Source organism: Rhodamnia argentea, chromosome 1, assembly GCF_020921035.1.
Source record: "Rhodamnia argentea isolate NSW1041297 chromosome 1, ASM2092103v1, whole genome shotgun sequence".
Taxonomy (NCBI): Eukaryota; Viridiplantae; Streptophyta; class Magnoliopsida; order Myrtales; family Myrtaceae; genus Rhodamnia; species Rhodamnia argentea.
This window is the reverse complement of record NC_063150.1, coordinates 32302230-32326564: the sequence shown is the minus strand read 5'-3', so window position 1 is coordinate 32326564 and position 24335 is coordinate 32302230. Positions and strand designations below refer to the sequence as shown.

At 42.2% G+C, this 24335-nt stretch overlaps 1 protein-coding gene across 1 annotated transcript; it reads left to right on the top strand.

Annotated features, from left to right (window-relative positions):
• The first annotated feature begins 283 nt into the window (after nt 1-283).
• On the top strand, nt 284-24328 carry LOC125314909. The gene is made up of 3 exons (XM_048278263.1): nt 284-1179; nt 2901-2991; nt 24137-24328. The coding sequence occupies exons 1-3, from the start codon at nt 284-286 to the stop codon at nt 24326-24328; spliced, it is 1179 nt and encodes a 392-aa protein (XP_048134220.1).
• The last annotated feature ends 7 nt before the right edge of the window (nt 24329-24335 follow it).

Below are 24335 nucleotides of genomic sequence, written 5' to 3'. Positions count from 1 at the left end.
AATGCAAAGATTGTATGGGATATTGAATGTCGGACCGCTTTCCTGAAAATTCAACATTATCCGACCCATTCCCCCGTTCCGGTTCCGCCTGTTCTCGGTGTACCTCTAATCCTTTATCCGACCATCCACAAGGAGTCCTTGGGAGCTGTATTGGTGCAGAAAAGACCATCAGATGGAAAGGAATGCGCGATATACTATCTCAGCAAGAAATTCTCCGATTCTCAAGCTAATTACTCGGAGGTCGAGAAGACTTGCGTAGCTTTAGTTTGGGTATTACACGATCATGCGGCAAGATACCCTTCACCATCAGATTATGTTAACCACCGAATGTGATCCCATCAAATATCTGCTAGAAAAGCCGGCGTTGGTCGGCAAATTGGCCAAGTGGCAGATTCTTATTTCTGAGTTCGATGTGCAGACCATGACACAGAAGTCGGTGAAAGGTCGAGCTATAGCAGACATGTTAGCAGAGAGCGCTGCAGGATCACAGAGCGAAGATGGGATAGATCCTCTCGATGATCGTGTTTTACCGATCACTACAGAAAAGTGGATCATGTACTTCGACGGAGCCGTTAACTTATCCGGATCCGGCACAGGGGCGCTTCTTATCTCCTCAGATGGCCAACACTATCCAGTAGCCGCCAAGTTATTATTTCCGTGCACCAATAACATCGCTGAATACGAGGCCTGCATTCTTGGGCTACAGGCTGCCATAGAGATGAAAATTCGGAGACTGAAAGTTTATGGCGACTCCGCCCTCATTATCCTTCAGACGGAAGGCAAGTGGAAAACTCGTGACCCGAAGTTGATCCCATATCATGAGTTTCTGGAAGATATAATCGAAGAGTTCGATGAGATAGCGTTCGAGTATCTTCCTAGAGCCCAGAACCGGTTCGCAGACGCGTTGGCCACCCTATCCTCAATGTTCCAAGTGACTGCAGGTTCGGACATCGAGCCATTGAGAATCGAAATCTTGAAGCATTCTGCTTATTCCATGCTAATAGAAGAAGAGGCGGATGGAGAGCCCCGGTATCAAGATATTAAGGTTTACCCGCAGACCGGAGAGTTTCCTGAAGGTAGTGAAGCGGCTGACAGGAAATATCCGATGAAACTGTCTTCAAAGTTTTTCCTCGGTGGCGATACGTTATACAAGAGGTCATACGACTCCGTTCTCCCGAGGTGCGTTGACGCTAAGGAAGCTAATCGGTTGATGAGTGAAATCCATGAGGGTGAATGTGGCTCCCATATGAATGGCCACTTGCTGAGTAAGAAGATCATGAGATTGGGATATTATTGGCTCACCTTGGAAGCCGATTGTATTCAACATGTTCGTTCTTGCCACCGGTGTCAAGTCTATGGAGATAGAATCACGGCTCCTCCTAATGAACTGCACCAGATGTCGGAGGCGTGGCCTTTCTCAATGTGGGGCATCGACGTCATAGGGCCAATTAATCCCAAAGCTTCAAACGGACATCGTTTTATACTTGTGGCAATTGACTACTTCTCAAAGTGGATTGAAGCGAGTTCATATGCCAATGTCACGACGAAGAACGTGGCCAGGTTCTTGCGTCGAGATATCTTTGCCCGATATGGAGTGCCGGAGGCTATAATCACTGACAACGGTTCAAACCTCAACAACAAGGTGGTTGACGAGGTTCTTGGTGAATTTCGCGTCCAGCATTTGAATTCTTCGCCTTACCGCCCGCAGATGAATGGTGCGGTAGAAGCGGCGAACAAGAATATCAAGAAGATTCTGTCCAAGACAGCAGAGAATTATCGGGATTGGCATGAGCGACTCCCCTATGCACCGATGGCATACCGGACGTCGATCCGCACTTCAACCGGGGCAACTCCTTTCTCGTTGGTATATGGTATGGAAGCGGTGCTACCGGTGGAAACAGAGATTCCATCACTCGGGATTCTCACACGATTGAAACTATCGAAGCGAGTGGATTCAACAGAGATATGAACAGTTGAATATGATCGACGAGAAAAGACTACGGGCTATCTGTCATGGTCGGTGTTACCGAAAACGTGTGGCAAAGTCGTTCAATCGTAAAGTTCGTCCTCGGCTTTTCGAGATCGGTGACTTGGTGCTGAAGAAGAGATTGGCATTTATACCGCACCCCGGAGGCAAGTTCACGCCAAACTATGAAGGGCCATATCCGATCAAGAAAGTCCTCCCCGGTGGCGCGTTGATTTTAGCCGAGATGGACGGCCGTGTCCGGTCGAGCCTTGTAAATGCTGATATGGTGAAAAAGTATTTCCCATGAATAAAATCAAAGGCTCTGATGGCCTTTTCCCGTGCAAATCCGAGTCACTGTGATCGCAAACATCATGCATATCATGCATACATGCATATCATATTTGTGTTGCGGATTTAGGTGTGATACTCAACGAATCCGAGCCAAATCATTGGATTAACTTAATCTGGAGCGCCTTAGGAAAAGGAAACCGGCAAGTGACCAACGCCCGAGGCCGCATGGAAAGCCGTGCCCTGCGTCGGTGGGATCGCTTAAATAAAAACGAGACCCCCATCCGACGCCAACGTGCCGTAGCCCTGGTGGTTAGGGGAGTGAAGGCGGTCCGGAGCACCCGGGGTTCGAACCCCGGGAGTGGCATCACGGTGAGCCCCATTGTAAAAATGGGGGGCTCCCTTGTAATTAAAATAAAAAAAAAAAAAAAAAAAAAAAAAAAAACTTTTTGCACTCGTTTCATTTTTTGCAATAATAAAAAAATTTGCACCTCTTTTATTTTTGCAAGAAGAGGGGAACATTTCCCCTGGAGCGAAATCGGGACGACTGGAGCAACGAAGAACTGCGTCGCTATCCATCTTAAGAAGTGCCCCCGCCACATCGGTTACTACACCGATGCACCAAAATCTTTTGATAACTTCCAAGAATGGGACAGTTCATAAAATCCCAAGATGCTCTATCAGCACGGATTCTCAGAAGAGTGAACACAAAGGGTCAACTGGTCTTTGTAGCCCAGGTAAGTATCCCTCTCCTAAAAATTTTGCAAGAAGCATGACTGTTCAAATGCTTCACCCCCAACTGGATTATATTAAATGTTCAGTCGGTAAAGCATAAAAAAAAAAAAAAAAAATCTCTCTCATCTTATTACAGTTGGAGTTTATGCTTCAGCTCATTCCCAAAAAAAAAAAAAAAAAAAAAAAAAAAAAAAAAAAAACGTCCACGTTCACCGAACCGGTGCGTCCGTTCATGCATACATGCATCTTGCATTTAAATTTCCTGCAGGTTCATTTGACAAAATGATTTTCTCAAATGAAGCGGAGATATTGAGTATGTCAAGTGAGAGTACTTAGGATGAAAAACAAGCCCCACCTAAACACATCCCCGATACACTCTGAGACCGAGTGAAGTGAGAACAAAATTCGTGTCTTGGGACAAAGGATCCATTCGCAATGTATATATGGGTCGAAGTGACGAAAGGCAATTCCTTCTTTTCCCCATACACAATATATCCCTTGCTAGCCACTTTGAGCTTGAGAAAGGAAAAATTCAAAATACCCCTCACAAGAACCACCCCACACCGGGGCAAATGCAGGAGATCGTAGTTGAAAATCAATTGGAGAAAGGTAAGAAAGATTTAATTGCCTTCACTTGCATTAACCTTTGTGTGTAACTTCAGGTGAATCGTTATGGAGGCTCGAAGCGTCCCAAAATGAAGAAGAGCATTTCTTTCTCTACCCAAACACCAATATCCTTTGCTAGCCAAGTTGAGCCCGAAATCATTCATTTCTAAACCAGAGTAGTGATCATTTCCCCAAATTGGGGCAAGACATGTGTTTTGCCAGAAAATCGGTATCAATGTCATATGTCTCAAGAGTCCAGGGAGCTCATGAAAATAGCAAAGAAGAGAAGAAAAGGAAAATGAAAATCAAAGGGCTAAAAAAGCAAAGTGCCTAGTAAAAGCAAGGCCAAAGCCCATAGAGGAAAAGGCCAAATGCAGAAAAGCATTGAGCTTACCTCGAACAGAAACAAATGTAGAAAATAAAGAAAAACTCTTTTCTTGCCAAGCAAAAACAGACAGCTCATTGGACTCTCGAGGCAGGTTGTAATCCCCCGAGTCAGATGGTTTCCCCGGATGGAGCAAGATTGGTAAAGACACCAGGATGGTCACCAACTCATAAACCCCATTAAAAAAAAAAAAAAAAAAATCAGAGCCTTATAAGCCTTCCTAAACCGACATTACAACCCATCCGAAGACTCTTCCGATTGGGATGTTTCGAGTTGACATGAAGACTTTACAAAGAAGCGGCCGTTTGAAGGAGTGGAGTCAATCATTTCTTGTCTTATCTTCCGGGTTCTTGACTTGTAAACCCGGTGAAGGTAGTAATTTCAAATATTTCCCCAATGTGGCCTCAAAACAGGAGAAACCCTTTGTGTAAGTCCATGACCAAGCCAACATTACGGTCCCCGAAAGACCTTTCAGATTGACAAAAAAATGTATGCATTGCGAATATGTCCGAAACCTTAGACACGAAAAGAGTGCGAGGTCTCGAGAGTATTTGTTCCAGAAACCTCCAAGTGAGAGATTGGGATCAACGGAATATTCCCCAACGAGAGCGTGTGAGAAGCCCTTTCGGACTAAGGATTTTAGCTTGGCACACTCAATAAACCCCTTTTCATGAAACGAAATTGTTGTTTTTCATGAACCAAAGTTTTTAAAAAAAAAAAAAAAAAAAAAAAAAAAAAAAAAAAAAAAAACAAATCTTCATTTTCGGGAACGACAGTTCTCCCTTCAATCAATTTTCCCCATGGAGTCTAATGGTTAGCGATGTCATCTAATTGAGTGAGAAGCTTTCGGTATCACGTTGTGTCAAGTAGCTTCCCCGGCGAGTAGACTTAACTCATCCGCTCATGCATTTAATAACATATACTCATCATTCCAAATATGTTTCATAAGTCCTCGCTTATGCGGGGACCCGGATTGAACAGTTCCGTTAGCTGCAGCGGGTTTCGAATTGTGAGCAAACATATCATAGATGCTCATTGGCGTTAGTATTTGTTCGAGCTAACCTTGTTTGGACAGATATGACGCCAAGTGCTTGTGAAGAACCAAGTCACGCGAGTGTAATTCGCGGTGGCAGAGTCCGTTCACGACATTTTTACTTCATTCAGCAAATTCCGATCGACATGCAAGCACTAAGGTCGAGAGTTTGTCCCGTGCAATTCGGAGGACGTACTCCGGAGGCCGAAGTGTAAGTTCAGCCTAGAGTAACACTCTCTCCTCACTAGTATAACTATTTGTTTGAGCTAACCTTCTTTGGATAGGTAAGGTGAACTTTAACTTCCCGAAGCCCGTTCTATAAATAGGTTCCTCACTCAAGTAAGCAGATACAATGCTGAGGGGAATTGAGTCTTTTTAAAATAGCCTTTTCACGGGTCAAAGACCCCGAATTGAGACTTTTTCAATGACCTTTTCACGAGTCAAAGACTCTGAATTGTGACTTTCCAACAGCCTTTTCATGGGTCAAAGACCCCGAACCGAGACTTTTCAAAATAGCCTTTTCACGAGTCAAAGACTACGAACCGTGACTTTTCAATAGCCTTTTCATGGGTCAAAGACCCCGAACCGAGACTTTTCAAAATAGCCTTTTCGTGGGTCAGAATACCATGAACCGTGACTTTTTCAATCGCCTTTTCACGGGTCAGAATACCGTGAACTGTGTCGTTCCCTTTGGGGCCAAGCCCGTATCGTTTTTACGGTCGTCCCGGAGGTGTGTTTGTTTGAGCTAACCTTGCCCGAACAGTGACGGAGAGGCATGAGCCCCGGAGCCGGTTTCCCGAGCAAGTCCCCTCAAGTATGGTGAGCCTTAAAGCCCGGAACAAACGCATTGACAAGTGAAGGCCAAGCCCGTATCGTTTATACGGTCATGCCATTTCCATCCGAGACCAAGCCCGTATCGTTTATGCGGTCGTCTCTCAGTTTTGTTTGTTTTAGTTAACCTTGCATGCGCAGGTACTAAGAGGATTGGAGCCCCGGAGCATATTCTCCGAGCGAGTCTCCCATTTTTAGTCTTGATAGTTGCTTTGGCGGCTCTTCCCAAGCACTGTCGGTTTAGTTTCCTGACAAAATTAGGTGTCCTTTCGTCTTGGAATGGAACCTCTTTGAGCTCCCATTCCAAGAGGGGCAGCTGTTGACACCTAATTTTGGCGATCACATTATTATTATTATTATTATTATTATTAGTAGTATTATTATTTGTTAAATAAGAACACGTCTAATTTATTTTCGTCTTATTGCAAAATAGAAAGATAAAAAAATATATATAACTATTTTAAAAAAAAAAAAAAAAAAAATTTGATATGCCGTTGAATATGCATATTTTTCTTGTTGTACTATAGAATAAAAAAAATCAAAAATCAAATTTTATTTTATTATTTTATTTCGTTTTTTTTTAAAAAAAAAAAAGAAAAAAAATCGGTTCGGGCCAGTTCAATTCAGCCCATTTTTCTTCCTTCTCAGCCCATCTTCTCTTCTTTTTCTCTTCAGCCCACATCTCTCATTTTTATTTTTATCAGCCCACATTCATCCCCCCACATCACTCTGCACCATCATTACTCACGTCACTCACTGCACGCCTCACGTGGACTCTCATTAATCCACGTCCACATCAACGGATTTTACTCCGGTCCACACATGAAAGCTTGGGGAAGGAGTCAAGAAGAAGATAAAAGGAAGGGTAGAGGGCGGGCTCGGGGTGGGTTCGGCGACCAAAAAAAAATGGGAGGAAAGTAGAGAGAAGGGAGAGAGCTAAAGAGGTTTGTGCGGCCCCGGAAAGAAAGGAGAGGTTCAAAAGAAAAGGAAAAGAACAGGGGAGCTTGTGGAAAGGCTTGCTCACGTTGAAACCGCTCCCCCACGACCGTGTAAGGTTTTCTTCCCTCCACCCTTGCGCCGCCCGAACCCAAAAATCGGCAACGTTTGTCTTCCTTTTCTCCCGCTTTTGTTGGTGTCTTTGCTTTCCTGTTCAAATATATTCGTTTTTATTGCTGCTATGAAGTTGAGTTTCAAGCCCTTGTAGAAAGCTTGCCATCTCTTTTTCCCCCATCCCCAGCCGTTACTTTAGTTTGCATTAGTAGTTTGTGTGGGCGGGCTCGGTTCTATCTTTGGCGTTAAATCCGCTAGTCGAGGACGATGAGTTCGGGTTTCTTTTTAGCGTTTCGATGTTGAGTCGGCTTAGTTCATTCCTGTCGGCTACCATTTCGCGTCCGACGTCCGGGGTCATCCCGGTGGTGCGAAGAGACCGTCGCGGCGAAGCACGATCCGACGAGAGTGTTTGAATTTGCGTCTGAGCGGGAGCCCGTGCAACGTTTTTGTGAGGTCGGTGTAGGTGTGGTCTGCATTTCGAACTCACGGTTAGGCCCTACGGTGAGGTGTCGTGAACCGGTGGTAACACGAGAGTGGACTCGAACCGGTGGCGTTGAACGTGGATCTCGGCGTCATTTTTCCGCGGCACTTTCAAAGAACGGCGGAGCGAGGCGGCCTCGGAGTGCACGAGTTGGTCATGGCGGCAAGGTAACTTTGAACCATTGGTTGCACATGAGGTCCGGACGCGATTGCGAGCCCAAACGGGAATGATGCAAGCTTGGGCGAGATGTGATGCACGCGTGAACCGAAGGCGACAGCGTGTGTGGACGGTGCGGCGGACGAACGCGGACTAACGACGAAACCCGGCGCGAGCGAAACTCGGCGGCGGCGGCGGTGAGACGAGCGGATCTTGGCGGTGCACCGACAAGGCGAACAAGGATAGTTGACGTCGGAAGGGCATGACGTCGTCGCGTGTTACGAAGGCGCATGAAAGAAGACAATGAATAGTAATAGTAAAAAAGGGGGGTGCAGATTCACGTTTTCTTCTTCTTGGCTGTTTTTGAGTTGATCAAACGGGCTGGCAAAATGAAGAGGACGGGCCGAGAAAGATAAAAATGGCGTGGAAGAGAAGAGAAAGGAGAAGTTGGGCTAGTGAAAGATAAAAGAGAAGTTCTTGGGCCATTCGGACGGGCCGAGCAAAAGAAAAGAGGAGAAGTTGGGCTGGCGTAAAAAATAAGAGGGAAGTCGAAGGAGGGCTCGTGGGCTATTCGGACGGGCTGAGAAAAAGAAAAGAAGAGAAGATTGGGCTGGCGTTAGAAGAGAGGAGGCTGGTCCGAAAAGACCGAAGGAGAAGAGGTTGGGCTGTTCTAAGTGGGCTGGCGTGAAAGAGAATGAAAAGGAGCTGGGCCTAGGATGTTTAGTATCTCGCGAATGGGCTTTGGCAGCTGGGCCATAAGGCAATTTAGGCCTAGTTTATTTAAGACAAGAAAAATTGGGCCTGACCTGTTGTGCGGATCAGGCCCGGTTCGAACCCTCTCCCCCGGGCCTGGCCAGGCCCGACGACCTGATCCAGGTCCGGGTCCGAGGACCCGACCCGGACCCGGTTCCATCTAATAAAATATTAATAAAATAATAAAATAATAAAAAATAAATAAAAATTCAAAAAAATAAAAAAAAAATTTCAGAAAATTAGAAAAATGTTTTCTTTGACCTTTTTGCCCCTAATTTGAATTTTCATGCCTAAAATTGGCGTTGATCGAAGACCGATGTCCAATCCGGGTCGATAATCGTTGTAATTCGACCTTCGCGTCGAAATTGTTCGTTTAAATATCGCCATCATAGATTTGGTCTGCATGTGCTTATCCTAATCTTTATTTGGTATATTTATCTGATTGAGTGTTAAAAAACACTGTCTTTTGAAAAATTGCTTGTTGATCGCTTTCCCCGTATGCAAGGTTAAGGATAAATAGGTAATTGCATGAAATGACAGAAAAATATTATGCATGATCATTTAGTACTTGGTTAGATACCCGATAAGCCTAAAATGATATGCAGAATGTGTGGTCACCTTAGGAAATATCAACCGGTTAGGTACCGAAAGGGCGCTAATTATCCAGTTAGCGTAAACAAGTCCCCGAACCTAGAAACTCGGGTTGCGTAGGAATCGAGATAACCCTCCCGTGTCTCGATTGGTTTCTAGCCGACCCCAATAGGCTAGTGGCGACTCTTAATGGCATTTTAATTTGCTAATCAATAAAAGAAATCCAATGTCACGCGAGGTAGGACTTGGGAGAGCCCACGCCATTGATCTATGGCAATACCTCTAAACCCCGCCGGACCCTCCGCGGGAGGCCGAAGGCGAGGTCGCGACAACTGTCAAGACAAAGTTCGAATTAATTTCAATATTACAAAAACATTAACATAAAAATATGGTACTATCAACATATAAATCATATAAAAAAATTCATACTTAATTCTAAAGAAAAAACGTCTAAGGGAGAGCGTTTCAATGGCAGCAAGAGCATCTAAGGGAGAGGGAGACCGTTTGAAGGACAAAACAAGTGCTAGAACTTTCTGAGATGGAGGAGTTTGAAGGAGAGGAAGAGCGAGAAGACGTTCGGAAAATGGAGAGAAATGAGAAAGAGAGAACGAGGAAAACGAAGTTTTAAAGAAGGAAAAGGAGAAGAGGGAGGGAGAAGCATAGGGGATATAGCGCCCGTGAGCTTGCAGCGTCTCAAATGCTGCAGTGCATAAAATGCGGAGGAGAGCGAGGACCTCTACTCTCGCTCGGCGGTTCGAGAGTAGGGGCCCCGTCCTCAAAAATCAGGCTGTTGAGCCGTATGGGGCTCGACGAGCGAGGGAAGGGGGGCCCCTCGCTCGGCCAGTTCAACCGCTAAGCGACCCCCCCGGCTCGATAGCTGGGCCGCCGAGCAGCCCTTGCTCTGCAGCACGGCTACCGAGTGGGCCTCGCTTGACACCCCAACCGCCGAGCGAGGCCCAAATTTGTAATTACTTTTTTTTAAAAAATAATTTTGTAAATATTTTTTTAAAAAATTAATTTGAAAAAAAAACCCTCCTCCGCATCTCTAGCTCAACCCATTCGGGTGAGCTAGAAAAGAGAAAATATAAAATAACAAATATAACATTATTAAAAAAATCAGATAATAAAATGTGTCCAATCGGTCTTTACCAAAAAAAAAAAGACGAAAATTATTTTTTAATTTATTTTTATGTCAAAACCACGAAAAATATAATTATTTTGTTTTAAAAAATGGCTTCTCGGAGCTTGAAAATACCATCTAGGTGATGATTCGGCGGCCAATTTATCCTTTTTGCATTTTTATTTTATCTTTTTAGTGAGACATACGTTAACGTCGTGGACTCACAATCAAAATAAAAACTATACATCTATATTTCAACACTCTGAAAATGGGTCCGCGTCCACCTTTTTGTTTCCTAAGGCTCAGGACCTTTTGTCCATGTGGAGGATTCATAACCTCAATTTAAGTGACTTTTTTTTTTTGTCCTCTTGGGCACGCACGTGGAGAAAAAAAGAACACAAACAAATTGACCCTTTATGGAATTCGGAAACCCCACCGCTTGTGTCCACGGAAGCGAAAGCAAAAGACGACATGTCGGATTGCGAAGTACAAGATTTTCTTCTACACTCCTTTAACACAGAGAAGCACCAGCTACCACTATATTGTATTCAACTTTCAAGGGGAGCTCAAATTGCAACTGGATATGCCCAAATTAACTAATCAAACAAAAGATAAGATAAAGCTCACATTTTGATTTATGCTGCGACTCTGTCTCCTGAAAAAAAAAAACCAATACCACAATGCTTGAAGAGCTCAAAAGCAAAAGAAAAAGTTCCAAATGAACAAAAACGAGTAGGTGTCGCGAGGAACTAATCTGCTCTTCACATTCTGGAGCTCATTCCAAATACTCTTCGCGATAGAACTTCCTCCGAAAGTGTAGTCGACCTCGACAGCCTATAGGAACAGCCGAATGATCCGGAAATCAAAATACACAGTTCATATCACCTAAATTTCAGCAAACGCAATCCCTTAATTACCTTCCTGAAATAAGGCAGAAGATTTCAACCGATCACGAGAAATTCTTGGACATCACAGGTTTCTTATGGATTAAGATTGAAGGCTATGGACAATCACCCCGGAGAAACTGGCCTAGGCAATCTAATACATACTGGTGTTCGATGAAAAACCCAAACTGAGTTTCAATCTTTAAGTTCGGTCGGCTGAATTAAAAAAAAATTAAAAAAATGTAAATATGTAATTTTGTAAAAATAAAAAATGTGGGCTAGTGTCAAATTAGGTCAAAAATGACTATCACAACCCGAACGGAGTTGACGGGGTAATGGATTGCCAAGAGGCCCATCTTGGAAGTGGCAGGCCTTCTTAGCATGAGCCCTTCCATGCCTATACCAAATTGCGAATGGAGTATTTTCGAGGGAAATTTCATGGATTAATCATCGATCAAGTTCGACCTTAGTGGGGTCTGATGACATGTGTAACGTGTGCATGCAAAAAGGAGTCGCCATCGGCCATTTTTGGAAGGTTGGTCAGATATCTCACAAACGATTGGGAGAGTTTGTTCGGTTATATGGAACTAGAGATTTTGGGTTTGAGGACTTGATTACGTCAATATTTCTACCAACGCCCTTTTAGTATCTAATGTCGAGTGATTACCCTAACTACGATTTCATGCGGGCGTGGCTTTCGGGTGAGGAAAGTGTAAATCTAGGTATCATGCAAATCGGGAAGACTAATCCTATCAATCACAAACAATAAAGTAAATTCACAACCAAGGATTGAAAGATACATCAAGATAAATCAAGGCATCCCTAGTAAAGCCTTAGAGGCTTAGAAAAAGTGGGATTAAGGATTAGTGTCGATTTGGAAAAGATTGGAGACAATTCGCCAAAAAGGGCAAAATCGTCAATTTGAAAGGATCGGAGGCCGAGAACACCCAAAATAGGTTTGATCAGTTGATTGTGGCCATTTTCTATTTCTTGGTTTTTTATTTTATTTTTCTTGAATTTTCCCATTTTTTATTTTTTTTATTTTTTTTTATTTATTTAATTTTGAAAAATTATTCGGGCCGGGCCAACAGACCCGACCCATGCCGTAGGCGCCTACCCTGGTCCTTAAGGGTTTAAGGGCATGCATGATAATCGTTATCTTCCTCTATTTTTCTTTTTCTTTTTTTGTTCCGAGGAACAGATTTGGAATAGAAATTCGCTTGTCAATGCAATTTTATTTTTCTATTCCGGGGACAAATTTTTGACTCAGAAATAGATTTGGAAGAGAAATCAAAAGTTGAAAAAAGTTACCTTTTTGTTTTCAGAACAAAAAATAAAAATAAGTTAGGCCATCCAAAATTTAGGCCGTCACACTTGTTAGGGCTTCTTTTTGTAAAGTACAATGCAGAAGTTTTTCTCTCTGCTTAGCAAAAGTGCGACCTAGAACTCCATCACCATATCCTGTCGCCACCAATGACGGCTAGCAAAAGTACGACGCAGACCTCCATCTCCAAATCTCGTTGCCACCAACGACGACTCGCTATGGGCCTCTCTCTTTCGTTCTTGCCGTTGACTCGCTCCCATTCTCTCTCTTTCATTCTTCCCGTCGGCTCGCTCTCAATCTCTCTCTTTTGAAGGTGAATGACCTCTTTAGACCTCCATGATTTGTGTGCTTATAGAAACCGTTGATTTCACTTTGATTTGCTGGAGTTTCAATTAGAATTATAGTGTCGGGAGGATTAAGCAATGGATTCGGCATGCTTATTATTGGGAATTGGAAAATTTTCTTTATATGATGTGAACAGAACCAGTATTGGAGCAAGATGTTATTGCAGTTATGTGCATATTTTGGTATACTCAATCTACTTCATCTTAATACTTGGTTAAATGGCTGCGCTCCATTTCGCTTGTTGCAGGAATCTTTTTAGTTCTTTTGATACAGCTAAGCAGAGGAGGGCTACTCTTGACTTCAACCAATTTTTCTATTGCAATAAGTGCTTTTGTTGGACAAGTAGCTTATATTGAACTTGTCTAAATCAACCATTCAAGAAACACACCTTCTTTCGGTCTTCTTTTTTTTTTTTTTTTTCCTCTCTTCATATGTCCTAATAATCTCATAATGTTGACTCTAAATGGTTAGAATTGATGCTTGATTCTCCAAGTTCATCCAATTTCCAAGCATAGAATGATGGTTCTTTAAATTTTTGTGTGTTCACTCAAGCATTAGTCATGCTTACCTACTTTCTAGTCCAAATGGGTGCTGAGATGTCATCTAACATCCTATCCAATACAAAGAAATAGGTGAAGTGACTTTTGAAAGTGTTGGAAGGTTAGATAAAGAGACAATCCATAAAGATGAAAATGTACTTCTAAAGAGAGTTTAGTGTCGTCAATACTATTGCTTCTTACTGACAGAGTCACAAATTGTTCGGTTGGCTCAAATTACACAGTCGGTTTAGTTCAACTCATTATTGATTCTAGAATATATACTCAAGCACCTCCCCACGGTTTGTTCAGATAAGACTCTGGGATGTAGAGAAAATGAAATCCAGTAGCTTGCTGATGGGTCATGCAGGAAGTGAGAAATCAGTATTGTTAAGCAAATGCAGACTCGCCCTCAAACAGTCACAAGGAGTAAGAGAGAGAACAATCGAGGCAATAGATGATCCTGCAAATTTGTCACAGGGAATCATCAAAGATTTCTTTGGGGTTTAGCCAAAAAGAAAAATCAAATAATTGAACCAGCAAAGTACGGTGGAACTCCGCATCCATAGCAAATACATATGCTTGCTATATCGACTTAAGGTCAATGTTTCCTGTTGAAAAGTATTTCGTGAAGATCAAAATGACAAGAAGAGAATGCTGACATTAAGCTAAACCATGGAAACTACAAAGCAAGGTATGATTTTACATGAACAAACTGAATACTACCACAAATAGAGTGGTCATGTTGGACTTGAACTCTGAACAAACTGAATACCACCACAAATGATCACTTCTACAAAACATAGCCTCATTTGTCATTACAAGAGTCAAGCTAGGAAATCCTCAAATACAAATAGTGAAAATACATGACAAAAGTCGAGGACACGATTTCATGGAATCTCCGGCATATTATAATCCCTTGCCATTTTATTGGCAATAATTTTCCTAAGCATGTTCATCCCGGTTCCCTCCTCGGTCGATGTTTCGTCTATAACCTCATCTTGTGTAGGTCCAAATGGGTAATATGGATCTTCATATCGGGAAAAGTTCTTATCCATCTTGTCTTGATCACGAATGTAGTTATGGATAGCACAACATGCAATTACAATGTATACTTGTTTTTGAATTGTAAATAAAGGCATGTGTCTCAAAAAGAAGAAGCGATTCTTTAAAGTCGCAAATGATCTCTCAATGACATTCTTTAGTGAAGAATGCCTATAATTGAATAATTCTCTTGCTGTTTTTGGCCGTCTTTCTCTACCCCTATAATCATTTAGATGATACCTTTCACTTTTAAAAGGAGTTAAAAATCCCACAGCTATTGCATAACCAGAATCTACCACGTAGTATTTCTCTATAACACGGTATTAATACATTGGTCATGACATAACAATATTACAATCACAAAGAAAATTACTCCTTATAAAACAAGCAAATATTTAGAGTTTGCCAAGGAAATTCCAAGTGAGGAGTCTCAAGTGCTGCCGAGAGCACGCAACAATCGTTGATAGATCCTTCCCAACCAGCATAAACAAAAGTAAACCTCATATCAATTGAGCAAGCACACATCACGTTCCGAGTGGTAATTCCTTTTCTACATCTAAATGGGATCTACTTCTACACAGGTACTAAAGCATGAATATCGGTTCGATCAATAACGCCCATGCGGCCCTATCATTTTATCAAAACGATTAGATTTATACAATATTATCAACAAAATAAAATAGTTGGTGTAAAAGAATGTATGAAAATCCTACCTTGAAGTAAGGTTCATTGTTGGGATTCATATGAATCTCCTCTAGGACAACATCAAAGAAAGGTGGTGTGATAATCTCTTTTGCTAGATGGAGAACTGCTTGCAACACTATAGCAAAGTATCTGCTGATAGTTTGTCTCAAATGTTGGAATCTTTTACATAAATCTCTATTGGAGTTCTTGTGACAAATCATAGATAAGAAAATTGCAACTTGTTTATCTACTTCAATATATTGACCATATTCCAACCAACCTCTTGCCTTCATCAATCCACATAGGTTGAGAAACACATGTCTCTCCATCCTAAAAGCTTCATACACTCTATTTGAATATCCAAAAAGAACCTCCCTTAACCATTTGGGTCTTGACAATATAGTGTCCCTAATAGGTTCCCTCGTATGCATGGCCTTATCCACCATAACAATGCACAACCATGCTATCGGTATATCAAAATCATCAAAATCCTATTGAGTCGCTTCAACCGATGCTACCTAACCATTATAGACACCATTGTCACCCCCTCCATATTACATATGCCATCACACAAAAGAAGAACATAAACACAAAGATAAGTAAGGAATCCAATAACAATCAACAATACTAATAATGTCATCATAGTTGCATCATAAAGAAAAAAACCACGAGTGTCGAAATACGTAAGTCATAAAGTGAAATTAAGCAAAATATAAATCTACAACATATTTCTCAACATCTACTTAAAGAGATTCAATAAGTCCACGTCTCCTTTCAAGTAGAGATAGGATGAAAGCCTCTCTCCAGGTGGCATTAAGGCATGCTTGGTTCCCTTCTTTGTTGTAGAGATTCTACTCCAAGTCAAGCATGCCATTTAGGATAGTAACCACTGCTGCTATGGAGTAAGGGTCTACAAGTGATGGGGCATGTGAGGTGACGGAGTCACTTGTCATTGGTGAACTCGTCTTGAATTTGATCATATCTTGAATGGCTTTGTAACAACCATTAACAATAAATGTGTTACTCTTTCTCCTCCTCTTGAAATTTGGAGTCCTATCCAACTTGTGCTTCTCACGAATTGGGGTGGCAGCCATGTTAGGTGTAAATACTCCCTCATCAACCTGGTGTTCATTAAATTGCTCTGGATCACCTATTGCATACCAATGTCATCACTACCACCATTGTCATCGCCCTTCAACACCACCCTATCTTCTACATTTTCCGCTGCATAATCCCCAGTAGCATATGTGTCACCAAACACAATACACAAATTAGGATAATGAGAAAATCCATTGATGAAGTATAACATAGGTTGTGTACTTGTTTTACTAAATAGGAGTACGAAAAGCAGAGGAAACTATATAAAAATATTGCAATCAATCTTAATCCCATATTGCGTCACAACAATTTCGAAGCACACATAATCCCCAGTAGCATATGTGTCACCAAACACAATACACAGATTGGGATAATGAGAAAATCCATTGATGAAGTATAACATAGGTTGTGTACTTGTTTTACTAAATAGGAGTAAGAAAAGCAGAGGCAACTATATAAAAATATTGCAATCAATCTTAATCCCATATTGCTCATCACAACAATTTCGAAGCACACATACATAAGATAGAACATCTTTAATAGGGCTTCTGACTTGAGCCAAGGAAGGAAAAGGAAAGCATAGAAACCAGTAATTCATTTCGCCATGCGTATCGGTGGAGGACGGGATCAACATCTTCCTAACCATCGCTCATCTCTATCGTTTCATAGGCATTCGAAAAATGACTGTTATAGTATTGGCTTTTCTATAGAAGGACGCCAGTTGAAAAAATATAATAGCAACTAAAGAGGGCAGCAAAAGTTACAATAGAAGAACACCAGTTGAAAAAATATAGGAGTAATTTTTTTTTGTGATTGTATTATTTTCAACTTGAATTCGTTGCGATTGTAATCCATTTCCTCCATTTACTTGTATTTGTATTTAAGGAGAACATAACATGGAAACAAAATCTTGGAACTAGAAATTTTGTTTTGTACTGTTATCAAATGAATTTCTGCTCGAGAAAATAGAAATTTTATACTGTTATCAAACGAACTTCTATTTCAGAAATAGAAATTTTATGTCGTTATCAAACACGTATTTCGGCTTAGAAACTCGTCCAAGGAATACAAATAAAAAAATATATTTATGGCCAGAAATAAGTTCGGAGAAGAGAATTGTTGTCATGCGCGCCCTGAGTTGTTCTAAGGTAAAAACCCACCCTGGGCTAGGCCCAATTTTTGCATTTCTTTTTTTTTTTTTTTTTTGAGTGATTTTCCAAATAGGCCCAACTTCCTTTCTAAAGCCCAATCTCTATTTTCTTAGCCTAGGCCCGATTGGCATTCAACCAGACCAAAACCAAATAAGCCCAGACAGACCACCACCAAGCCCAAGACTAACCCAGACCTAAAATGCAAGAACCAAACGCGCCCTTCCAATCTGACCTCTTCCTTGACCCACATTTTTTCCTTTCTCTTTTTTTTTTCTTTTTTTTTATTTTAACTTTTCCCTTATTCTATTTTTTTTATTTCCTGCACCATTTTCTACGTGAGTCTTCTTCTTTCCCCAGACCTTCTTCTCAGGGGACGCCGTGGGAGCTTCACTGAGAGCTCCCCCAAAGCTGGCGTCCCAGACCAACGTCGAACGCCGGACGTGAATGACACCGTCCACCTACCACCCGACGGCCTTTCTACCCTGAACCTCCATTGCCACGACCATGTCTTGAGCGGCCCGATGGACTAACTGAAAAGCGACCGGCTACGAATGCACGGTGGCCGGGGACGAACGACCTCCTCGCTCTCCCTCATGCTCATAACCCTCTCTCTCGATCCCTCCGTCGAAACGAAAACGCATCAGTTCTTCACTTTTAAACAAAAAAAAATCGAGCACCACTCCAATGACTTATTCTCGGCCAACCATTACAGCCGGCGACGCCACAGTCAAACACGCTCGACCTTCGTCGGGCCACACAAAAAAAACAGCAAGCAAAACCATACATAATGGCCAAACGATCGAGCCCAGATGATACGTGAACTGAGGAAAGGCAAACACGGATCTACGAGTTCAAACAAAACACGGGCAAACGGGGGCAAGCTTACCTGGTTGGAGAAAGGCGAACGGCCAGAAGTCGCGCAGCGAGGCGAGGAGGGACGGGCTTCGTGGATCTGCTCGTGCGTCGGCGCCGTCGAGCCTGCTCGCCCGTCACTACACGAGCTCGCCTCCACGAGCTCTCTCAGCCTTCTCCTCTTACACCCTTTTTTTTTGGGCTTCTTCCCCAGAGCCCCCTCACGCTCCAAAACAAAGAGCTCCCCACTAACCTCCCTCTCACTGGAACAAGCCCACCAAGAGCAGCCCTCTCCTTCTCGCTGGTCTCTCTGTTTCTCTTTCGTTTTTGGGCTCTTTTCAATGAAGCCTCTCACTCTCTCGGCTCAAAAAACCTCTCCATGGCTCACCTCCCCTCTCTGTGTTCTCTTGCTGCGCTCAGATTCCTTGGTTGAAAAAACAAAAAAAAAAAAGGGCCAAAAACCATTATGTTCCTTTTCCCCTCAACGCCAGCTTGGAATCGTACAACTTCAGTACCCACAAAACGCCAAACCTCAGGAAATTGTTCTGGAATCATCTTGGGGCAAGGACGTGGCATGGGGCGTGGAGCAAGCGGTGGAATTCTTTGGCGTTTTCCCCTGCGTGGACGTGAAAAAACCGGCTCTTTTCTTGTGCTTGCAGACCCGGATTGGGCCGGGCCGGGTCGGGTCCACCCGACTCCTCTTTTTCATCAAATTGGGCCTCAAATTGGGCCTCAAATTGGCCCTTTTTCCACGAAATTGATGCCAAAATTGGACTCCTCAGGATGCATTTCGTGTAAACAAGGTATTTTGGGATTAAATGGTTTGGTTTAGTGCAAAAATCCCAAATCTAAAGTTTGATCTAGAATTGATTTTTCAATAATGTAAACCTCAAACGGTCAAATCAAGACAAACTACCCCTACCAATGGATTCAAAATGATGAAAACTATAGGGTAGCTGTCTTGGATTTTCATGGGCACCCCTAGAAAAATATTAATTGCACTTTGAGTGAAACCGGAGACTAAAATAAAAAATATTGGTGCATTTAGATCCTTTTAGTCTAATTGTGCAATTTTTCCATGCATAAGGACTGAAATGAGATGTATGGTATCAAAGTCTTATGTCATGACTCTAAAAAGTAACAAAGTTTAGCTAAAATGATTTAAAATGTAATTTTTGGGTCAATTTAGGACTACCTTCAATGAAGATGTGATGACCCAAAAATTGAGTTGCTTGTCCAAAAATATTATTGGACAACTATGTGTTGACACTTGATTTTTAATCGCTTTTTCTTTTGAAATTTTTTTCAAAAATCCATAAAAATTCATAAAATTGAAAAATCAATTTTGGAAGCCTTGGCCAAGCTTAAGGATCTATTTTTGAACAAAAAAAATATTTTTTGGTATTTTTCACATTTTTTTATATTTCCGATATATTAGAAAAATACCCAAAATTACAAAAAATAGCAATTTCGGCCTAAAAAAATAAAAAATATATATATAGGAAAATATCCAATATTTTTTCCCTCTTCATTTTGTCCTTTGAAAAATTAGAAAATTCAATTTGGGGATGCATGACTCTTCGCAAATGTGGACCCAAATTAAGCCAAAAAATTATTTGAGGTCTTTTTATTATTTTTCTTACTTTGAGTCAGTTATGACATTTGATTCTTACACCTTTAATTACATTTTGGTACAATCAATTTCAATTTTTGAACAGATGGAAAAATGGACTTCTTTGCATTTCCAATTTAATCCTCCGGTTTCCAATCATGGTCAAATTGGCCATTGTAAAGCCGAACCCATGCAGAAATGAACATTGACCCATAAGTTTTTTGGCGTTCTAAACACACTGGTGAGGTCAAATTAGCACAGATTAGTCCTTAAGAGCACTAATTGGACAAATTTTACTTACGAGTCGCTCGTTAAATTTGGGGGTTTATGTATAATTGAATCCACTGGATTGAATGTTACCATTCTTAAGTTTTAGACATGTTGTGGAGTTCAATGTTGAGCTTAAAATTGCAAAAGGGGTCACATTAATGCTGAATTAGGCACACAAAAAAATAAAAAAAAAAATGGAGCAAGTCAAATAGTTGACTAAGCCAACCCAAAAAAAATGCACGCATGCCCAGGACCATTGGTTTTCTCTTTCCATCGGGCACAGGAGCTCTCTTCCCACGCAGGTCTTCGCGCGAGCACGCTGAAAAGAGGGCGACGCCATTTGAAGTCCATTTTTTCTGTACACGCCTGAGCAAAAAAGAAACCGGCCGGAGTTACTCATCCATTCTCGGTACCGATTGATGATCATGCACGTGTGTGCACGTGAGAACGACTCTAACCGAACCCCCCTCACCGCGCCAAACTTTGAAGATCGTTAACAACTTGGAATTCAGTTGAAGTTCAAAGGGGGATTCAGTGAGCAACAAAAAGGCTGGTAACAGAAAGAGAGAGGGGAAGAAAGAGGAAATCACATAACAAAAAAAAGGTAGGTAGAACAGAAAGGAGATCAGAGGGAGTTTTAGAGAGAGAAAGAGGCATGATCGTCTCTAGTTGAAGCACTGGTACAGTGACGATGGAGGAAGAATCGAGAGATCTTGGTGGATATCGGTGAGTGATGAGAGCTCGTTGAAGCTTTATTCTAGCTGGTGGCGAGTTCCTGAAGACTTTACAGATCAAATCGAAGCCTTAGTGCCGCCATTAGTGTACGAAGAAGGTTAGTTTTTCTTGGGCCGAGCATACTCTGTTTTCCTGCGATTTTACTTCCAGTATCTTCGATCAGTTTTTCATATATTTCAGACTTCCATCGGCCTTTAGAACTAGTTCTAAGCCTAGCCTTGACCTTTTTTTTGTGCATCGAACATCGATTTCCCCATGACCGAACCCTTCCCGAACCTTGCTGGAGTCGCGAGCTACTGGCTTCCAACGGACAATCGCCGAGTGCTTTGGATGATAGGTAAGTTTCCTTAGATCTCTTAGATGCTATTTGAATGCTTTGACCGAAGTTGGAATGGTGGAAATGCGAAAACTAGAGCTCGCCAGAAAAGTGCATTCTGGCCAAACCTGTTTGGCCTCTTTTAGACAGTTTCCACGGTTAGATCGCATTGATTTTCGGATATGTTATAGATGACGTCGAGACGATTCCGTCGATACCTAGATCTCCCAAATCGGACGAGATTTCACCGTTGGATCGTGCTGGGAAGCCGTCGGCCGTCCATTTCGTCTGAGTCTAGAGGTAGGAGACTAAGCTGACGTGGCGGTCAGCGGGTCAACGGGCTTGCGTGGCGCTGATGTGGCAGCCACGTGGCGGCCACATCAGCGAGTTGTTATAACAGAAAAAACAAAAAAACAAAAATTTTGATCCAACAGCCCAGAGGGTGCCACGTGTCGAGATCTCTTTTTTTTTTAAATAAAAATGATTTTTCAAAATATTCAGATTTCCTAAAAAAATAAAGATTTTGTGATCGCGCGGCCAGGGTTTGGCCGCATGTCACCATTCTGATAGTTGGATCAATCTTTGAATTTCAGATAATAAATAATAAAAAAAATCATTTTCCGAATAAAAAATAATACTTTTGATCCGACGGTTGTGGACTAGCCACGTCGTCAGATCTCGACCGTAGATCTGATCGGAGATCAAACGGCCGTGGATCAGCCACGTGTCTTTATCTCGACCGTAGATTCACTCTCAGATCAAAGAGCTGTGATTTTGCCACGTGGCAAACCCTGAGCCATAGATTTTGACTTCCGATCGAAGTGTCCATAGAACGCTACGTGGCGAAATCTGAGACACATGTTTCATTTTGGGCGGGAATTTCGAAAAATTGAGTGAAAATCTGGTTTTTTTAAAAATTCGAATGAAAATGTTCGAAGCGACGCCGTTTCAAGGGGTGCCGGTCCGGGCACGAGTCTGGATCGGGTTGACCCGGTCAGACTCGGAATAAAAAATAAAAAAAATAAAAAAATAAAAAAATCATAGAAAATAAAAAAAAAAATTATTAGGAAAAATTGTAGAAAATTCCTAAAAAATTCTAGAAAATTCTCAAAAATTGAGGAATGACGACAGTCAATTGGCCAATCCTATTTTTGAGATTTATTTTCCCGATCTTTTCAAAAATGACAATTTTACCCTTTAGAGGTCATTTGTCTCCAAAAATTCATGTGAGTCTATAAAAAATGTCGAAAATTAGAAAATGGGTCAATTTAGGTGGCCAATCCTATTTTCAACATTTCTCACTCCAGATCTCTTTCGAAATGACAATTTTGCCCTTTTTGGCAAATCGTCCCCAAATTTTCTCAAAATTACGATTCTGCCCCTCATGGGCGAATCACTTCCAAATCACTCCGATCTCTTCTTATGCTTTGAATGTCCCTTCCCTAAGCTGATAGGGCTATACTAGGAATGCCACGCTGATTTGATGCGATTTATCCGCATGTTATGGATACATTGATTTGCGCATTTACTTTGGTTGATTGTGATTGCTAGGATAGTCATTCCCATCTGCATGAACTCTTAAATTTAGGATTTCGTACCCTACTCATATGCATGAAATCCGAGGTTAGAAAATTCAATCAACTTAGGTACCGAAAGGGCGTCAACTCTGATAGTTGGCGTAACTAAGTCTCCGATCCCATTTCTCTGGTTCTCGCGGGATCGAATAAAATCTCCCAACTATTTGATAGGGTTTCCAATCGTACCTTCCACGAAACAATTGGTAGCAACTCCTTGACATGCACACGTAACACATGTCACTAGACCGCACCGAAGGTCGACTACCTTATTCTCCATTGCGATTTGGGTAATGGGCCTTGGGAGAGGCCCGCGTCCGAAGGTCCACACGCAACCGGGCCGGAAGGGCGACCCATTAGCACTCTTCCTCTCTTCATTCGACGAGGGTCGCAACACTATGAAGTGAAAATGAGACAAGGAGTGCCTTTGATTAATTATGGGCTGAAATTAAGACAATAGGGCAACACGGTATAATTTATTTTGGACACGGTGGGGCTAAATACATATGAAATTGGGACCGGGCATGCACACATGAACGAGGTGGCCACGTGGCGGTTTATGATGAGGCGGCCGAGAGGCGGTGCCACGTGTCATCACCTGACACATGGTAGCCATCCGTGAGGCACGTGTGATACGTGCTTGACACATGTCACGGCGTGGTGAATCCTACAAAGGGTGAACTTGCCGACGCAACAAGCACGACAAATCATAAGCTGCTGCAAGCTACTGATCGAATCATTGTAAATACAAACCGCCGTCAGCTCATTTAGCAGCTTTAGGCGGAAATCTCGTCGACACTCTGCTGGAACCGACCGACCACCGATCGCCTCCTCAAGCCGTCGACCGTCCGTTGCCTAAAGCGGAACGTCGACCACCCGTGTTCCCATGCCGCCCTAGCCGTTGCCGTCCGTGAAGTCGTGCACCGCCGCCCATCGTCTGTCGCCCGTCATTCGTTCGTTGATCCGGAAATTAAGATTTCTTGAATCCAGGCAAGTGGATTTCTAACCTTTATAGTTTGTTTGGATTGACGTTAGAATCATTCGCCAATAGTTTGAAAAAAAAATTGCATCGTATTCTTGAAAATTATGCTTGATATGCTTGATCTGCATTGCTGGACTTTTCCGAAAGAATATGATCATGATTACGAAAGATTCATACATTTTATGAAATTCCTGAATGCCAATGATGGCAAAATTTTGTTGTGTGTGCATGGCATGGCATTTCATGACGAAACATGTGTAACACTCGTTGTGAGATTTATCCGACGTTATACCACCATGAGGTTTATCTAGCGATGCCCCGTGGGAGCTGGACAAAAATCGGGATGTCCCTCAACACTTTTCGTAGGTAAGGGATGCCTCCACTATATATTATTGAAAGGAGATGCCTCTAGACCGGAATTGCCGAGTGAGGTTTATCCCCGAGGACCGCACACTTGCATGAGGTATATCTGCGAAGGAGCCCGAGACATTGCATATAATTGACAAGTTTTTGGAAAGGAAATGCCTATGCCTAAGATGCTTGCATTGAATTTACAAATTATTGAGGTGACATTCTGATTTCAATGATTGCATTCCATTATATTAGACGTTCATTCGTGGGGCGAAAGCTCACCGTTGTTGAATTGTGGTTTTTTACATAAAAAGAATGCCACAGGTTAGCGTGGCTTTGCCGGTGCTATGTTATGGGTTCCTCGAGAATGTATTTCATCCTAGGAGGACTATGTGGATACGGATCACCCCGATGTGAAGTTTAAGAAGTTGAGTAGTACTCTGTCTATTGAAGTTGGACTGATGCCTGCCCCAATTCTGTATCGTTTCATAGCACTGTACATGGTTGGTGAGGACGATGTACTTTTGGGTCCTCTCCCATTCGTTGAGGACAATGATGGTCCTCATGATGGGTAAGTAAGGG